Source organism: Sus scrofa, chromosome 14 (genome assembly GCF_054392235.1).
Source record: "Sus scrofa isolate SSC_HxYL_T2T_F1_AM1 chromosome 14, Sscrofa_HxYL_maternal_Yorkshire_Landrace_v2.0, whole genome shotgun sequence".
NCBI classification, from domain to species: Eukaryota; Metazoa; Chordata; class Mammalia; order Artiodactyla; family Suidae; genus Sus; species Sus scrofa.
Genome location: NC_139396.1, coordinates 130429368 through 130448490, shown reverse-complemented (window position 1 = coordinate 130448490; position 19123 = coordinate 130429368). Strand labels below are relative to the sequence as shown.

At 49.9% G+C, this 19123-nt stretch overlaps 1 protein-coding gene across 3 annotated transcripts in view; it reads left to right on the top strand.

The window, feature by feature from the left end:
* TLL2 (tolloid like 2) overlaps nucleotides 1-19123 on the top strand; it is a 149634-nt gene that overhangs the window by 107810 nt on the left and 22701 nt on the right. For all 3 annotated transcript variants that reach the window (XR_014826665.1, XM_001928475.5, XM_021074297.2), the window contains exons 10-13: nucleotides 4550-4652; nucleotides 12574-12690; nucleotides 13720-13865; nucleotides 14354-14549. Coding sequence is in view for 2 of the 3 variants with exons in the window: in XM_001928475.5 (XP_001928510.2) it covers nucleotides 4550-4652; nucleotides 12574-12690; nucleotides 13720-13865; nucleotides 14354-14549 (562 nt within the window). In the remaining variant the exon portion in view is untranslated. The remainder of the gene's footprint in view (nucleotides 1-4549; nucleotides 4653-12573; nucleotides 12691-13719; nucleotides 13866-14353; nucleotides 14550-19123) is intronic.

Here is a 19123-nt window from a genome sequence, read left to right as displayed (position 1 = left end):
CCCACTGAGCAAGGCCAGGGATCGAACCAGCAACCTCATGCTTCCTAGTGGGATTCGTTAACCACTGAGCCACGACGGGAGCTCCAATGCTGCTACCCTTGAAATGTCCTCTCTGCCCTGTGGGTCTAGCTCCCTATAGTCATCCCTCTCATGGCTCGTCTCACAGTATCATGACTGCTGGCTTATTTGGCTGCCCTCCCCACCCCCAAACCCTAAACGCATTGAGTGCAGATGTAGTTCACCCCCCAGCACCCAACGCAGCCCCTGACACAGAGTCACACAATAAGTATTTGTTGAATGGATGTGTGGATGGATGAGCAGCTGAATGAAAAACTTCTAGGTGGGGGTGCTATGGGGGAAGTTAGATTTTCAGGTACCTGTAGCCAATCTTCAAATACTCCTAATTTATCACATTTAAAAAATGTCCACTTAGATGTTAACTAAAACATATTATGATAACTAGAAAGAAGTAATGGCTAGGAACCCTCGTGAACATTTTCTACAGGCTGGGCACTATTCTCAGCATGTTGTGTGGAGTCTCTCATTTAATCCTCACAACGACCTCATGTGACAGGTCCATTACCGAAGTCCATTATCACTTTATAGGTAGGGAAATGGACTTGCTAAGGCTGCTCAGTTTGTTGCAGAGTTGGGACTTGACTCCAGGCAATTTGACTCTTCGGCAGGGTGCATCCTTGACCCCAGGCTTAGCCATCATCCTGTATTATTCTACAAAGGGGACAGGCCAGTAGACACTTGAACATGCATTCATACACACGGGCACACTCACATGCACACATACACCCATGCACACACACAATGCCCACACGCACACGTCCTTTCTCTGGCTCTAAGCATTTATGACAGTGTGGTTGTCATCTTGAGCCTGAGAGATTCCAGACCTGTCTGCCTGGGGCAGATGCGCCGTCCCTATGCTGGCAGGAGACATCATGGGAGGGAGGCAGGAAGGCAAAGGAAGAGGCAGGGATCTGGTAATCCCCAGATGGTTGAATTGCCCTGAATAGCAGAGGCTGTGTTTGAACTGCATTAGATTCACCAGGCCTTAAGCATTATTGCTGATGGGGGGCAGGGAGAATATATCATTGAAATTCCAGCACCAGTTATTTCAACTTCGGTTTCACCTGGCTTTCCCCAGAGTTGCTAGTAATCAGCAAACTTGATTGATGTGCATCCCGCCTCTTGTTCATCACCTCTTCCCCCCGTGGTCTTTATGGTTCACTAACATACTTAAATAATTAGCCTGAATAATTACCCGTTCATTCGGATCATGAATGTGTTACCAAGGAAGTTATAATAACATTTCCTTTTGGAAATTTTAAAAAGCAAAGGCTAAAAAATTATATTGCAACCAGCCAGCAAGGATTACTAAGCCCTTCCTCCTGAATTCCAGCGCAGTGGGAGAGCCAAAGGCATCTAAGGTTCAAGCCCTGTCTTCAGGAGACTTAGAATTTAGTTGGGGTCCTCCCTTCACCTCTAGGGTGGCGGATTTAATTGGAGGAGGGGCGTTTGCTTGGCATCCGTTTTTTGTTTGTTTTCTTTGTTTTGTAGAGCTGCGCCCTCGGCATATGGAAATTCCCAGGCTCGGGATTGAATCAGAGCTGCAGCTGCCAGCCTACACCACAGCCACAGCAACGCAGGATCTGAGCTGCTTCCGCAACCTACACCACAGCTCACAGCAACACCAGACCCTTAACCCGCTGAGCGAGGCCAGGGATCGAACCTGCATCCTTATGGATACTAGTTGGATTCATTTCCACTGAGCCAGAGTGGGAACTCCTGGCATCAGTATTTTTTAACTTCTGAAGTAACTCTAATCCACAAGCAGATTCAAAAGCAAGTGACAGCACACATACACGTGCGCGCGCACGCACACACACACACACACACACAGAGGAGGTGAGCTGGCTTGTTATTTTCTGGCACTGACTTCATTTCTTAGGAGATTACAGGGCTCTGTGGACCATGATCCTTGTCCTGAGACCCGAACAAGGGAGCTGGTGGGCACCGTCCAGACAGACAGGCTGTGCAAAGAGCACTCGGTGTGTTCCATTTGTGGTGCATTGAGTATACACTCAGTGTGGCTTGATTCTTAAATCTCCGTTTATAGAGCATCTATCATACGCCAAGGGTATACACAGGCTAAATACAGTTTCCCCTGCTGTCCCCTCAACAACCCAGTGGTGTGCGTGTTGATTTACCGATGAGGAGGCTAAAAGCCCAGGATGACAAGTATTTTCCCCAAGATTCCAGAGCTGGTAAGGGTAGAGCTGAGAAGAAATCCAGATCTGCCTGCCTCTAAAACACCTGCTCTGAAATCACTCTAAGAGGAGGGGTGGGAGGGAGTTCCAAAGAGGGAAAGACCACATCCATCTGGGAAATCAGGGAAGGACTCGGGGAGGAAGGAGGCACCCCGGATCTGAGCTGGAGGGTACCATGATATATTGGGGTGCACCTTGAAATAAGGTCCCATTGGCTGGGTGCTGGAGGCTCTGGAAAGTAAGCAGAGTTTCATTTATGCAATGGAGGTGTAGGGAGCCACTGAAGTTTTCTGAGTGTAGGAGGCATCTGGTAAACCTGAGCTGTAAGTGCAGGATTGGTCCAGAAAACCTGGTACGAAGGATGGACGGGGCACGGCAGGGAGGAGTTTCAGAATCATCTCAGCAGGAACAATGCAAGCAGGGCTGATGAAGGGGCAGCGAGACTGGCTTGGAGTGGGGACACAGACATCTTAACGGAAGAAAGTCTGTCAGCATGGGGATGAACAATAGAGACGAGGCGGAGCTAACCCCAAGGTGTGGCACCTCCGGGACTGGGGCAAGGGTGTCACCTACATAGAGGGAAGCTGGTAGGATGAGGCTTTCTGCTGGGTGTCCTCACAGTTAATGGAGAGCAGGGAGGAAAGGAGGCAGCCCAGGAGAGAGCAATGAACAGAGGACAGACCAGAGTGGCGAAAACCAGACAGGAGAGGTTCAAAGCAAAGGAGCCATAGAGAATGAGGACAAAGAAAGAAGTCCTTTCAATATGGCTAAGAGGGCACTGTGAACTTTGACCCACAGCCTCCAGCCTAAGGGTTTACTTAGAGATGGTGGGACTTGGGGCTGTAAGACTATGAAGTAGCCAGTGGTTGGAGGAGAGTGGAGATGCTAGAAAAAGATGAACTGACTGAGGCAAGATCCTCCTGAATGGACAAAGGCGTAGAGTTGGGGTGCAGGGGCTGGGGCTGGACGCTTCTGCAGGACCACGGCTGAGAGCTGATGGGCGAGGACTCCTGAGCATGGGCAGGGAGCACCCTGGGAGCTGGAGCCTGCCAAGACCTCGGGCACCATGCATAGTGGGGCTTTAATGTGCATGGTGGGGCTTGGGGGTAAAGGGAGAGGGTAAACCTGACTTTGGGTAAACCTGACTTTGGTCTGGGCCCAGGGTGCAGCGCTTGTGTGCTGAGTCCACAGGCCACCCAGCCCCCTCCACTGCTCGTGGGCAGGGCGCCCACGGAATGGTCTCAAGGGTGTCCAGAAGACCCAAAACCCTCTTTCCCAGTCCCTCTGAACCCCATCTCCCCAGCCTTTGTGCCTCTTCCTCCCTCCTTCTGCCCCCTCGTTCCGGACACGCACACAGCGACCTCTGCTGGATGCACAGTACAGTTCCCCAGCATCTCCTTGCCCTGCTCAGGTCAGTACCTCTCACCAAAATTCTGTCCGTGCCTCCTTCTCTGCCCCTTGGGCCCCTATTGCCCTTGAGTTAAATGCCACCTCCTCCAAGAAGCCTTCTCCAATATCCCTGGGCAGAATCTAGTTGTCCTTACTTGGGACGCCAGAAGGCCCTTTCTGTCCATCCTTCTCTTTTTAGCATTTATACTAGAGTGTTACTGGCTTGGCACATCTGCCCTTCCCTCATTCTCTGTGCTCCCTAAAGGCGAAAACTCTGTCTTGCTTACTCATCTTTCTATCTTGATTGGCCAACACAGATGGGCCCACAGTAGGTGTTCAGCTAACAGTAGTGGAGTGAATGAATGAATGTGTGAATGGACTAACTGTGGGAAGGCCGTTAGACACACCACACCTCAAAAGAGTGAGGTCATGGCCAAGGGAACATTGGTCACAGAGGTGCCTGGATGCACTCGGGCTCACCCCAGACCCTTAGGAATGATTGATGATGTTTTAAGATCTTTGTGTATCTCTAAACTTCATTGACCCCTTACCTCCTTTCAAATCCCCCATCTAAAGGCATCCTGGCCGGTCTTTTTAATGCATCTTGCCTTTTGTAAACCACCAAGTGACTTCAAAAGCTCTAGCTATTCCCCAGACAGAACCAAAGGACCCATCTCCTCTGTTTACTCCCCATCCTGTTTGAGGTTTATTATTTAATGTCATGAGGTTTCCTGTGAATTGTGTTTTCGAGAGGACACTCCTACTGTGGTCTGAGAGCTCTGTATGCTAAAGGGTAACGTGAGACCCCTGGTATGCAAGACGCAGCTTCAAAACTCCTCCGGCTTTGCTGCCAAAACTCACTTTACGGTCCCTCTTTACAGATCGTCTTAAACTTCACATCCATGGATTTGTTTAAAAGCCGTCTGTGCTGGTACGACTATGTGGAGGTCCGGGACGGTTATTGGAGGAAAGCCCCCCTGTTGGGTGAGTTGACTTCAGAAAGCCTTAAGAGAGGGTTGATCAGATGTTCTCTGCGATGCTGTTAATGTTTGGAGGGTCCATCCCGCCAGTCACAGGAAGCTCTCAAGGGTCGGTGTCATTGTAAAACTCCAAACACTCCATTTGGCCACACATGTTAAAAGCTTTTAAAACTGTGACTACTCTTTGACCCAGCCGTTCCACTTCTCGGAATTTGTCCTAGGGAACTAATTAAGGAAGTGTACCAAGCTCTCGCTACAGGGATGTTCACTGAAGCAGGAAACATTGAAAACAATTTAAATATTCAACAGTAGGGGGTTGGATGAATAAATTATAATACATCTTTTCGATGGAAAAGTATCCAGCCATTATAAAGTTGCGGGGGCGTGGGGGGCAACTGTATATTGTTACAGAAGGATGCTCATGGTACATTGTGACACAAGAAGGTGTTGCAAAATAGGATATGTGGTAGGATACCATTTTAACAAACATACACTTGTGTATATATTACCCAGGTATTCCAAAACCAGATGCCTTTAGGGACAAGGTGTAAATGAATGAGACCGTGTTGGTACCATAAGTAAGGAGTAGTAGGGAGCATGGAAAACCGAACAGTAAATATCTTGACTCAAATTACAACCCCCGATGTACTTAAAACATTGTGCAGGCTGGATTTGACTGGGCAAAACCATTTTGAGATCTACACTGTAAATAGTAAGTAAAACTAGAAGTATAATTACATAACACAGAGTGGTTGTTTCAGGATGATGGAATATTTTTTGAAAAATTATTCTGTTCTGCCATGAAATTGCAGGTTCGATCCCTGGCCTTGCTCAGTGGGTTAAGGATCCGGCATTACCGTGAGCTTGTGGTGTAGGTCACAGACGCGACTCGGATCCCGGATGCTGTGGCTCTGGCGTAGGCCAGCAGCAAAAAAGCTCCGATTAGACCTCTAGCCTGGGAACCTCCATATGCTGTGAGAGTGGCCCTAGAAAAGACAAAAAAAAAAAATTATTGTTATGGGTTTAGCTCTATTTTGTAATTTTTCTATGATGAGCCTGTATTCTTTTGGGGAGATGAACAGTGCACGAGTTCTTCCATGAAAAGGCAGGTGGACTTTTGAGTGAGAGGCCACGGGCAGAGAGCATGAAGAGAAAGGTCAGTTTGCTCAGGATGGGTCACCAGAAGAGAGCTTTCTCAGGGTGACGGGGGAGATCAACGCCATACAGAGAACCGACATCAGTGTCAGGACACTGGACGTGGGGATTCCTTTGGCCCAGGAATGTCAACCACGGTGGAGCTGGAGAGAGAAGCATAGTCACAAGGAGCCAGATGGGAGGGTGTCCGCTGAGACTGGGTTGTCCTCGATTTTATTTTGAGTCTTTTTGTCTTTTTAGGGCTGCACCTGCGGCATATGGAGGTTCCCAGGCTAGGGGTCCAATCGGAGCTGTAGTCACAGGCCTATGCCAGAGCCACCACAATGCAGGATCCAAGCTGCATCTGTGACCTACACAACAGCTCACGGCAACACCAGATCCTTAACCCACTGAGTGAGGCCAGGGATCGAACCTGCGTCCTTGTGGATGCTAGTCCAGTGTGTTAACCACTGAGCCACAACGAGAACTCCTGTCCTCATTTTTAGAGTGCTCTTCAGGGTGGGCTTCTGGGTGGGACCAGTCTGAGTTCTCAGTGAGAACTTTGTCCCTGGCATATCTTCACGTGGGCAGAAAAACCACACTTGTTATGCTTCCGATGACAGGCCTGAGTGTGAGCTGCTGTTAGGACAGCTGCCTAAAGATGGAGGCAGAAAAGAAGAGAGAGCTATACTGGGGAGTTTCACTGCCAGAGCAAGCCTGACTTGATGTCAGGTTCTGGAGTAGGTCTGAAGAAAATGGGACAGAGGGTCTGGCTTGGACCCAAGGGGGCCTGGCAGATATTAAGCTTCTGAATGGCCATAGGGTCTCAGCCAGGTCACCTACCATTGGGAATGGCACACAGAGAGCCAGAAGCTTAACTTCCTAGAGATACAGCTAGAGAGGAATTTGTGTCCCCGGGGGCTCGAAAGCCGCCAGGGCAGGCTTTGAGTGGTAACAGGTTACCGCTGTTAGGAGGGCCGATCAGGTAGTGAGCAGTCCTGGAAAGAAAGCCAAGACCAAGCACAGACAGGAGTATGGGCGCCGCAGAACGAATGGGTTATGCCACCCAGTGGCGGGGTGGAAGCTGTCTGATTTGGATTTCTGCATCCAGTGTGAGCAGATGCAGTGTGGGCTGGGGCCAGCGGGAGGCATGGCTTTCGCAGTAGTTCTGATCAGGATGCAGCAAAAAAGACAGAAGGCTGCTTTCCTGATAGCAGAGGTTCCCAAACCTGGCTGATTTCGATGGGAAGATGACTATGAGTACAAATTCCTGGGAGACCTCTGAATTGGAATCCCCACAAGGGAGGTGGGTTAGGGAATGAGCCTGCTTACATAGAAGAGGAACTGCAAGGGTGCTTATCAAACCAAAGAAGGCAGTCACCTCTGAGAAAGGAGGCTTGGAGGTGGGGGGCAGCCTCAAGGTTTGGTTCGTATACTTCTGGATTATTTGGCTTTTTTACAAGAATGCATTCAGATATTATTTGGTCATTAACAAAAGAAGCTGTGTGGGGAGGAGTTTCCCATGGACTCGCAGACCCCTCAACCTGGCGGGGACCTTAGAGCCATTTCATTCCACATCTTCATGAGAAAACCACACTCCCCAAGTGCAGACGAGCTCACTGAGGCCTCACAGCCTGCTGGTGGCTGAGATCAGGGCAGAACTTAGATGTCCTGCTGATGGGGGCGAGGGGACGGCTGAATCTAGAAGGAAGTCCCCATAAGACTGCCAGATAAAATGCATGATTCACTGTTTATCTGAAATTGAAATTCACCTGGGCTTCCTGTATTTTCGTTTGCTAAATCTGCCAACCCCATACCCCCCAGGGAATGTGATAGGCTTGAAAGGCTTAGGAAGAGGAAGCGCTCTGTTCCTAAAGTTCCCTGGAGAGGGCCAAGGCACGCTCCTGAAAATGGGCGCAGGCAGTGGGATTTCCAGCCATTCCTTTTCCTTGAACTTGAAACAAGAATTTTCTCACTACAGATCCTGGAAACGCTGACCACCCCTTCCTTGATTAGCTGGGGCTTTTGCTGTTCATCGTTGTCCGTGATGGTTTTTTGTTGGGGGTGGTTTGGGTTTTTGCTATTTTACATGGTTTTATGGTGAGTGAGTGAGTGTGTGTGTGTGCATGCATGTGTGCGTGCGTGCGTGCGTGTGTGTGTGTGTGTGTGTGTGTGTGTGTGTGTGTGTGCCGAGTGTGCTGCAGCCAAGGCATGGCCCAGTGCCTGTAACCGTCATTCTTCATTTGCAGGAGTTCTCCTTTGCCAACTATTTGGCCTGCTCTGATGTTTCCAAATGCAGTTGTTAGTGAACTTTTGTGTTTGGAGCAAGTGCATTGTGTGGGCCGAGCTGGTCCCTGGGAGGGGTCAGTGCCATGAAATCTTCCGGGAGGAGGCAGGTCAATGCCCCTTTGGCAGGAGGGAGAGCGGATTAGAGCGGATTGTGAAAGTATGCATCTTGCTCTGAAAAACTGTGCATTGCATATTTTCCCAGGGCAGTGTGTGAAAATCCAGGCATAATGGACACATAACTTTTTATGAATGAACCCTTTATGACTCCCCACGGAGCCCACTTGTAGTGTCCTCATCTGCATTTCCTCTCCTTGATATCCTTATTAAACTCCTCCTCCAAAGGCGAAAACCAGATTTCAGTTTAGGAATTTGACACCTTTTCTCTAGTCCAATTTCTCTCCAGCCTCGGGAGAAGGCGTTTGGGGCCCGGGCTTTTCACATCGTGATTAAGGGGAAATGTAAGTAGATTGAGAACGTTTCACGGCTGCTTAAAGATAGCAGATTGGTTTTTCAGCTTCAGGGGTCACCTAAAGAGATTGCACCTAAAGAGGGGAGGAAGGTGGCTGCATCCAGAACTCATGCAGTAAGCTGCAATACTGTCCCGTTAATTGGATTCCCCTCCCTTATTTCTGCTAGAGGAATTACGCTAACAATGCACTTTTGTATGCACAACCGTCTTTGGGGCATTCTGTGCCACCACAATGCACACAAAAGCCTTTTTTCCGCCCTTTCCCTGAAGTGGGGAGGGAAGCTAGGAAAAGCCAGGCTGGCCAATCAGTGTCGCGTGGCCCTGCGACTGGGGGCCCCCTGGGCAGGGGCTGCCTCCCAAGTGAGCAGAAATGATAGCATGAGTCCAACCACCAAGCCTGGCATTGCCACTGGCTTGCTTCATGCTTTGCGTCTTTGATCTTCACTCCTGTGTCTGTTTTCAAATTGGAAAGTGGGAATGGTGAGGACATTCCCAGAGAGCAGACTGGATGCCTCTTAATCCAAAAATGTGCAGTGTTCAGAAGTGCACCGTAAAAGGAGAATTTCCCTTGGATGGCAGTGGCGGTGAGGGTGATAGTGATGAAGAGGGTGAGGCTGATGTCGAAGGTCAAGATCTCAGGCTGCCAATGTCCAAATTTCACTTTCATCTACAATCTTGAGCGAAACTCAAATCCAATTCTCCAAGCCTCAGTTTTCTCCGAAGCGAGATTGAGAATAGCACCTAATTCAGAGGGTCGTGGGGAGGCAAATAGATAATCCATGTAAAGCGCTTAGGACAGTGCCTGTGTAGATGCCCCCAATTCCAAGGGGGGCTTTTATTAGAACCATTATGGTGAAGGTGGGAATGTGAAGACATCAGTCAAGAAATTGGGCGGGGGAGGGGGGCAGGGCAGGGCAGAGAGTTCTAGTTAAGAATTACAAGGCGATATTTTGGGAGATGTTGCTTGGAATTTGTTAGTTGATTCTAGCAAGTCTAGCCCCCCCGCTCCCCAAGTCAGTAAAACACGCCTGCACCTGTAATGCCTTCTCCCTCTGGAGTACAGAGCAGAGGTGGTAGGCTGACCTGTGGCTCCGGGGTGAGTGGTTCATTTCGGAGGCAGCAAGGCAGTGGAAGTCCCTCTCTCTTTTGGAAATCTCCCCAGCGGCTGTGACAGCTGGGGTTTTAAAAGAAGTTTGGACTTGAAACTTGGTTTGGCTCAGAAAGTGCTCCTTTTGTGAACCGGCATTGTCTCAGTGCTGCGCAGCGGCTCCGGCTCCTCACTAGTGAGAGTCCTTCCCCAGGCTGACACAGTGTTTTCCAAGAACTAATTGATACTAATTGGCCATGCCCGAGGAACCATTTCTGGGAGTGTGTAGGCTTCTGCTGGACGTTTCCTTACCAAAGTCTTCGCAGCCGTTTTAGCACATCTCCCTTAATATTAAGCTCCCCCACTCCAAAAGGCTTCAGGTGGCCAGAATTGGAAGGAAGCAGAAGGAGATTAGCAGCCTCGATCCCCAAATCTCTCCAAAGTACGTCTGCCTGCCACAGTTGGCCACTAGGAAACGTCTGTCCTGGCATTCATTCCTCCCCCAATCCCTCTCCCTCATTCCTCAGAAAGACAAAGCCGAGTTCTCGCTTCAAGCGTTGTTCTAGTGGCTGACACAGTGCCGGCCGCAGTAGAGTACCCACCGCATATCTGTCAAGTGGACTTTAGCAAGTGTTCTGGAGATGAAATTCACATACCATACAACTCATCATTTCAAGTCTGTAAGTCAGTGGTTTTTAGTATAGTCACAGAATTGTATTGCCTTTTTTTTTTTTTTTTTTTTTTTTTTTTTGCCATTTCTTGGCCTGCTCCCTCGGTATATGGAGGTTCCCAGGCTAGGAGTCTAATCAGAGCTGTAGCTGCCGGCCTATGCCAGAGCCACAGCAAAGCTGGATCCGTGCCGCATCTGCACCCTACACCACAGCTCACGGCAACACTGGGTCCTTAACCCACTGAGCAAGGCCAGGGACCGAACCCGCAACCTCATGGTTCCTAGTCGGATTCGTTAACCACTGAGCCACGACAGGAACTCCAGTCACAGAGTTGTATAACCATCCCCCCAGGAAATCCAAACCCATAAACAGTCACTCCCCACGTCCCCCCAGTGTTAAATGGATTTTTGAGTGACTCACACAGTCAGTGCTTGGCAGAACCCTGGATTTCCTGTCCAGATAGACCTTGGCTGGTCTGAGTTGTGAACTGATCAGTATGATTCAGCCCAACTCCCACCCCACCCCCGTCCCTGTTCTTGCCCGGCTACCATCCTTCTGTGACATTGGAAATGATATGACTAAGGATGACGCTGCTCTGGGAAGACCTGGCCTCCCCACTTGTCCTTTGTAAAGGGTCCAGATATCATACAATGTACTCATGTGTCTAAGAAATACACACTTATTTGTATTTTCAATAACACAAGTTCAGTGGCAATTATGAGCTCCTCTCCATCAGGTAGTGGGAACGTAACTGCAGTCAATTTGTGTTTTGTCCCCCCAGGGTGCCAGTGGAGGGCACACTTTGTGCCAGGGCGTGGGGGGCACACTTTGTGCCAGGGCGTGGTGGCTGGGGAGGCATCCATTTTTGCCATTCCAACTGGCTTTGCTGGGACACCCTCACCTCCCTCTGGGCTGCAGTCCTCTGTCCATCTAAGTGGCTGCCATGGCTCCCCCTTGTCTCCACCCTCAACCAGTTCAGATGGATAACAAGTCCCCATCTCCCTAGAGCACACAATGGGAGACAAGCTATGGCTCCCCAGCACTAGGAAAGTCACTTCCATCCCCTCCCAGGAGTGCTGTATCATGTCCTCCTTCGCCCAAAGAACTCTGCATGCCTGTCTCCTGGCCCGATGTCTTAAGAAATATAGGAGTTCCCATCCTGGCTCAGAGGTTATGAATCTGACTAGTATCCATGAGAAAGCGGGTTCAATCCTTGGCCTTGCTCAGTGAGGTAAGGACCCCATGTTGCCATGAGCTGTGGTGTAGGTCACAGACGTAGCTCAGATCCCACATTGCTGTGGCTCTGATTGGACCCCTAGCCTGGAAACCTCCATATGCTGTAGGTACGGCCCTAAAAGGAAAGAAAGAAAGAAAGAAAGAAAGAAAGAAAGAAAGAAAGAAAGAAAGAAAGAAAGAAAGAAAGAAAGAAAGAAAGAAAGAAAGAAGGAAGGAAGGAAGGAAGGAAGGAAGGAAGGAAGGAAGGAAGGAAGGAAGGAAGGAAGGAAGGGAAGGAAGGGAAGGAAGGAAGGAAGGAAGGAAGGAAGGAAGGAAGGAAGGAAGAAAGAAAGAAACCATTTAGACACTCTTGTTCTGCCCCCAAATGGGACAGAGGGAATCCAGGGTCTTGTTGCCCCTCCAGGCCCTGCCAGGGACTGCCCAGGGCAGGCACAGCTCTCTGCTTCTCCCAGCTCCTTACACCTCCTGGGGGTCTCTAGGATCCTTCTCCACCCAGGGCACAGGGTCCTTGCAGAGGTTCCATGGTGCCGTTTCCAGTCCTCTCTCCTGCTAGTCCCCTCACTCCTCCATCCTAGGAATCTTTCTAAGACTACAGGGATGTATTTTCCCAGGCTTGTAGAATTCAAAAGCCAAGAAGACCCGATTTTGTCATCACGTGTCCTCTGGCTGCCCTCCCCTGAAGTGAGGAAGGCATGAGACATGGCCCCCAAATAGAGGGGTAGATATGTCATAGAAATGCCACAAGGACTCATCACTCTCAGGCCACTGTCCCACCACACCCTCAGCTTCTTGACAAGCTGTACTGGCAGGAGCGGGGGTGCCTGGGCTACACCCTGGGTCCTTCGATGATTGGCGTCTGGAACTCTCCTGAAGGAGGCACACAGGTGGGTAACTGCTTCCAACCCAGCTTTCGATCCCATATGTGCTACAGGATGAGTTGCCGCTGCAAGGACAGCTCACCTTGAACCCTCTCTCTCCACCTGCACAGAGTCCCTCTTTGCCATCTGCTGGCAGCCTGACCATTCTTTCTGCTTCCCAGGTAGGTTTTGTGGTGACAAAATCCCGGAGCCCCTCATCTCCACAGACAGCCGGCTCTGGGTGGAATTCCGAAGCAGCAGCAACATCCTGGGCAAGGGTTTCTTCGCGGTGTATGAAGGTTTGTTCATGATGACAGAAGCTACCCGCAGGGCTCCCCGAGATGCCTCAGTCCTTCTCCTGCAGCCCGTGTCCTTTCCCACCCCAGCACGTGTGGCAGCTGCTGGACCCATGAGGGTGGGGAAGCTGAGAGGCCAGCTAGACTCCCTTCCGGGCAGGTGTCATTTGCCTGTCACCACCCTTATTCTCGTTTTCGTCCAGCAGCGGTGGTATTGGGGGGGGGGGGCGGTGTTGGTGGGGGTGGTATGGAACCCTGTGGAAATGAAAACACTCTCTGAATAGTGGCTCAAGCCTGAGCAAAGAATCCAGAGCCTCTGAGTTTCATTTGTGAAAAAGAGGACATTGGACGATGTCAAGGAATTTCCATCTATATTTCTTGGAAGGGCCTCTGAGGCCACCACAGTGGTTGAGTTGAGGGAACCAATAGATCTGGGCTCTGGGCAGTGGCCACCAGGGCAATTCCGCTTCGTTTTGTTCCATATGTTGTGTTTCTCTGACGAGTTACCTCTATGCTCACCCTCCCCTGAAGGAAAACTATGTAGTTATTAAAGCCCCATAGGGGCTTAAATTGTAATTTTGGAGAGGCCATAAAAGAAATAGCCTGGGTGTGTGTGTGTGTGTGTGTGTGTGTGTGTGTGTGTGTGTGCATGTGTCACTGTGTACCAGAGGCCCTCCACCCTCTGTGTCAGAATTACCGTGGGGTCTCAAAGGTCACTGCTGCTTGGAGCTCCCGCAGTTGTACCTGATCAGAACTTCTGGGGATGTGGCCCCAGCGCCCATAGCTCCCAGGTTGATTTTGATGCACAGCAAAGGTAGAGAACCGCTGCTCTATACGGTTGTTTTATTCATATGAGAAAAATTTGGAGGTGCAAATGAATGAAATGATGCCTTTCTGGCGGCACAGTCTTGGTTGGATGGAAATGAAAAAAATGTTGGCAAGTGGAGCCACCTAGTGGTGGCAAGTGGCCGGCCCAACTTCCTTAGTAAGCTCTGATCAGGGGCCCCCTTCCTCCTGGCTCTTTTTCTAAAGCTACCTGTGGGGGAGACATTAACAAAGACGCCGGTCAGATTCAATCTCCTAACTACCCGGATGACTACAGACCTTCCAAGGAATGTGTTTGGAAGATTACGGTTTCGGAGGGGTTTCACGTGGGGCTTAGCTTCCAAGCTTTTGAGGTGAGTGCTGCTCAGACTGTCTTTCCAAGGAGAAAGCAAACATCAGCTTTCACTAGACACGCTGCTCTATAAAGATGCACTTAGGTTTTTTTGGTTGAAAACAGGAACCTAAGAGACCATGTCAAGCCCATGGTGCATTTTGCCAGGACATCTGGTGTCAAAACTTCTGCAGGCTTTGAAATGGCATCTGTCTCCTTTCTGAAGGCTGCTGGAGAAGGTCGGGGAATGATCCAAGTGATAGTCTAGGCTGGGATCCCAGAGCGTTGTCTTGCACCTTTCTTCCCCTCTCATCCTCCCTTAGTCACCTTGCAGCTTGGTTCACCCTTGACTTTGCCCAAGTAGGAAACAGCTTGGAAAATCCCAGGACATACTTGGGGCCTTTTGCCTCTTGGTTAGATTTTGGAGTGTGATGTTTTGGTCCCTTTTTAAAATCAAAAACCTTACGGCCAAAGCTCTGGCTTCCATGTTGCCCCTGTTTCTCCGTTTAGATTGAAAGGCATGACAGCTGTGCATACGACTACCTGGAAATCCGCGACGGCCCCACGGAAGAAAGTGCTCTGATTGGCCACTTTTGTGGCTACGAGAAACCAGAGGATGTGAAGTCCAGCTCCAACAGAATGTGGATGAAGTTTGTGTCCGATGGCTCTATCAATAAAGCGGGCTTTGCAGCCAATTTTTTCAAGGGTATGAATTAGCAATTGTTTCCATTTTAGTCACAGGAAGAGGTATTGCCCCACTGGTCCAAGAATGGAACCTTAGCACCCAACAGGGCTCCCTACAGTGGGGAGGCAGCGAGCCGAGCCCTGTCAGAGCTACGCTTCAATTCCCTTGCAGAATTCACGACTGACTCAGGAACCAGACCAGCCTTGGCTTCTTTCTATGCGGCAGAACGCTGCACTTGGAAATTAGGTTTAGAAGTTTACAATGTCAGTTTAATGAACCTTAGTGAAACATTGATAATGATCCATATTTGTATAGTCATTATCATTGAGCACCTACTGTGTGCCAGGAGCCATGCGAGGTACTTGGTTTACATGATGTCATTTAATTCCCCAAATAATCCTTTGAGTTGGGCTTGGATCACGCTTGATCAAGGTTGAGAAGGCTGCTAAGAGTCACTCAGACACTTAAGTGGCAGATCAAAGGTCTAAACACAGGAGTTCCCATCGTGAATCAGTGGAAACGAATCTGACTAGCATCCATGAGGATGCAAGTTCGATCCCTGGCCTTGCTCAGTGAGTTAAGGATCCAGCATTGCTGTGAGCTGTGGTATAGGTTGCAGACACAGATCAGATCTGGCGTTGCTGTGGCTGTGGAGGAGGCTAGCAGCTGCAGCTCTGATTCAACCCCTAGCCTGGGAACCTCCGTGTGCTGCAGGTGTGGCCCTAAAAAGACGAAAAAAAAAAAAAGAATCCAAACACAGTCTGATTCCTAAGTTCAAACTCTTTCTGGAACATTGCCTGGTCTTCCCTGATGTGGGCCAGAGAGACAGCCCAGGTTTTCAGCTCTTAAAGTATCAGATCCCAGCCTGCAAGCCTGCTCTCAAGTGGGCGGGGCTGGGGAGGAGCCCGAGAGGGTGTGTTGCTCAGGGATAGATCTCCTGGCTGCCTTAGGGGCCTTCTGCTCTGCAGGGTCTGGGTGAAACCGGACCCAGAAGGCAGGAAGCCCAAGGGAAGACCCGCATTCCTGGCCCCAGCAGAGCAGGCTTCCTAAGACTTCTGAATTTGTGGGGCTTCCTTCTCTGCTCTCAGGCTCTGGAATCCCTCAGATTGTGTTTAGCCCAGTGCACTGTGACAGGGCGCCCACTAGCACACCAGGGGTCCCCCAATCAGTGGCTGCTTTTTCTCCCTCCCTCCTGTCTCTCCCAAGGCTCCTGGCTGTGCTAACCCAGAAATTCTGGTCCCGTCCTTATACCCAGTCTCCCCATCTGTCTCCTCTGTAGCCCCTTCTCCCAGGTTCCAGGTGAGCAGATAGTGTCAGAAGAACCCGCTTCAAGCTGTGTGACCCTGAGCTGGCAGCCCTTTATCCTTTCTGAAGCCTCAGTTTTCCTCTCTGTAAAACAGGAAAAAGGAAATTTGCCCGTTTTACCCAACCAGCTGTGAAGCCCCGATGAAATGATAGCTATGGAGATACTTCATAAGCTGAAAAGGGCCACGCAGGTGTGAGGGATTCTTATTCTTTTTCTGCTTCGAGGCATCTAGAGACAGCAAACCCAAACAGAATCAGAGCAAGAATCGTAATGAAGAGCTGGAGACAGATTAACTCTTTACCAAGCCACTCTCCTCCCCCATCCCACTCTCCCACCCACCCCCCCACCTCCCCATCCACCCAAAAAATGAAAACCAGCCACAGCAAGTGTATTTCGAAGGCAGGTCAGCTAGTGGTTGTGGCAGGAAGGACATGGCCATCTTAGTTGAGATGCCTGGACCGTCACAGCCTCCCCCCTCCCACCCTAGCCCAGACTGCACCTGCTCTGTGTCTCCCAGCCTGGGGACACCACCATCTGACTTAGCCGCCACATTGGCTGTTTGGGTTTCAGGAAATTATAAAACCTCTCTGAGCCCCAATCTCTCTACTTGTAGAAATGATACGACCAGGTTATCACAGAGCTATGGTAGGAGAAAATGAAATAGCATGGAGTGAATACGCATGGTATCATGTTTGCTCCCATTAATTGTCTTTGCTAAGGAGGGAGTCTCTAAAGTGGTTATATTTCAATCTGGAAAAAAAATGATGTGAGAATTTCTTCTTGCTGTTTCCATGTATCAGTTTCTTATCGCTGCTATAACAAATGACCACAAATGTGGTGCCTTAAAACAACACCAACTCACCATCTTGTAGTTCTTAGGCTCAGATTTCCTTGGCTTTTTCAGCTTCTGGGGGCGGTGCCTGCAGTCCTTGGCTGATGGTGCCTTTCAGTCTGCCAGCCAGCAAGGGCAGCCGAGACCTCAGGCTTCATGGCAGACCTCTGCCTCCCTCATCTCCTTTTCTGCCCCTGACTCTGCTCCTCCCACTTTCAGTGGTGAGGAGCCTTAGGGCTACACTGGGCCCATCCAGACAATCTGGGATAATCTCCCATCTCAAGAACCTGATCTAATCACATCTGCGAAGTCCTTTTAGCCACAGAAGGGTAAAGTGACAGATTCCCAGGTTCCAGGACTTAAGATGTGGGTGACTTTTGGAAACTTCATTTTACTTAACATGTCACAAATAATCATGAGGTTTTAGTCTTACTGTTCATTTGAATTCTCCTATCCTTCACCTCCCTGACTTCCAGTTCCAGGTCTGTAAATTATGTGTTGAGGCTTTCAGGTAAGATCACTGATAACCAGTTGGGAGTGGCCCTCTCACACCTCATTCCTGGTGCTGCTGATCCGCACTGCAGTTTTGGAAAGGACCAGCTTAAACTGGAAATTCGGGCTTCTGACTGAACAAATTAAAAACAAATGTGGGGAGGTCCCCTTGTGGTGCAGCGGAAACAAATCTGACTAGTGTCCATGAGGTTCGATCTCTAACCTCTCTCAGTGGGTAGGGGATCCGGCGCGGCCATGAGCTCTGGCGTAGGTCACAGATGCAGCTCGGATCCTGCGTTGCTATTGTTGTGGCTGTGGCTGTGGCTGCGGCTGGCAGCTGTAGCTCCAATTTGACCCCTAGCCTGGAAACTTCCATATGTCACAGGTGCAGCCCTAAAGAGCAAAAAAAAAAAAAAAGCAATTGTGCCTGGTTAAATTCCAAGTTCAGTAAAGAATGATCTTTTAGTATAAGTATGTCCCAAATAGGGCATACCATACTGAGAAGTAACTGGTCGTTCATTTGAAAAAATTCAATTTTTTTTTTTTTTTTTTGGTCTTTGCTATTTCTTTGGGCCGCTCCCGAGGCATATGGAGGTTCCCAGGCTAGGGGTCGAATCGGAGCTGTAGCCACTGGCTTACGCCAGAGCCACAGCAACTCGGGATCCGAGCCGCGTCTGCAACCCACACCACAGCTCACGGCAACGCCGGATCGTTAACCCACTGAGCAAGGGCAGGGACCGAACCCACAACCTCACGGTTCCTAGTCGGATTCGTTAACCACTGCGCCACGACGGGAACTCCTGAAAAAATTCAATTTTAATTCAGCGCCTTCTTTGTGTGTGTGTACATGTGTGTGGCAACCCTACTGGAGATGCCAGTCAGTGCAAGGGAGAAGGGTGTTTCTTTGTGATCCTAAGCTGTCTATAAAAGACTGAACCCAGAGGCTTGGCTTGCTGTGAGCAACCATGATAACCAGCTCTGTTTAGTAGGTGCCATCCTCTCCCTACTCCGTATTTAACATGTATTCAGCAGTCATCAAGCTCTATGCCAGGGGCTGGGCTAGGGGCTAGGGACAGAGGAAAACACGGTCACTGTCCTCAAGAGCTCAAGGAGACCTGTGAGTCACTGGGCAGTGACGGTATGTGACGCATGGACCTCGGAGGAGAGTCAGCATGGGAGTGGGGTCAGCACCCAGCCTAGGGCCTTCAAGGACGTTTCAGTTGGCAAACATCTGATGAGACACCAGTAAAGGTGGTAACTGAAGCTCATCCACACAAACTTGGGGCACAGGCCCAGCTTGACATTTCTTTTATGTCAAGAAGGACTGCAGAGAACCCCATAGAGAAAAAAAATAACTAGACGGCGTTGACCTGGACCCTGAATCATCAAAGAGGAAGCAGGTCTGGTGGAGGCCTCTTTGGGACCTATTAAAGGAGAAAGAAAAGGCAGCTGTGGAATGTGCCAGAAGCTGCATTAGGTGCCTCTCTCTGTCTTCAGAACAACCAACCCTCGCTTGGCATTATTATCCCCGCTTTAAAATCGAGGAAACTGAAGCTCTAAGGTGGCAGCGCCAGAACTAGAGCAGAAGCGGAGGGCCTCACAGCTCACTCTCCTTCCTCTCCAGAGACCTGAAAGGCCCAGGAAAGTCACGTGAAGGGACTTGAAGTTTTCCTCAGTGTCGTGATTTGATTCTGACACTCGCCCCCTTTCTGCCTTCTCCATGCCAGGGGAGTACAGGAAAAAATGGCCCTAGATTTAGCCTCTGCAGTTCAGGGTCTAGCCCTGCCCACATGTCTTTCTCACCAGCTGCAGGCTCTCAGGCAGGTCCATCCTGTCTGCTTTGTTCTCTACTGTGTTCCCAGTGCCAGATCCGCAGTGGACTCGATTACAGGGCAATGGATGAATGAATAAGGCTCAGATCCCCCATTTGAGGATTGGGCTTGTTGCTCCCTGCTCTGCCTACCT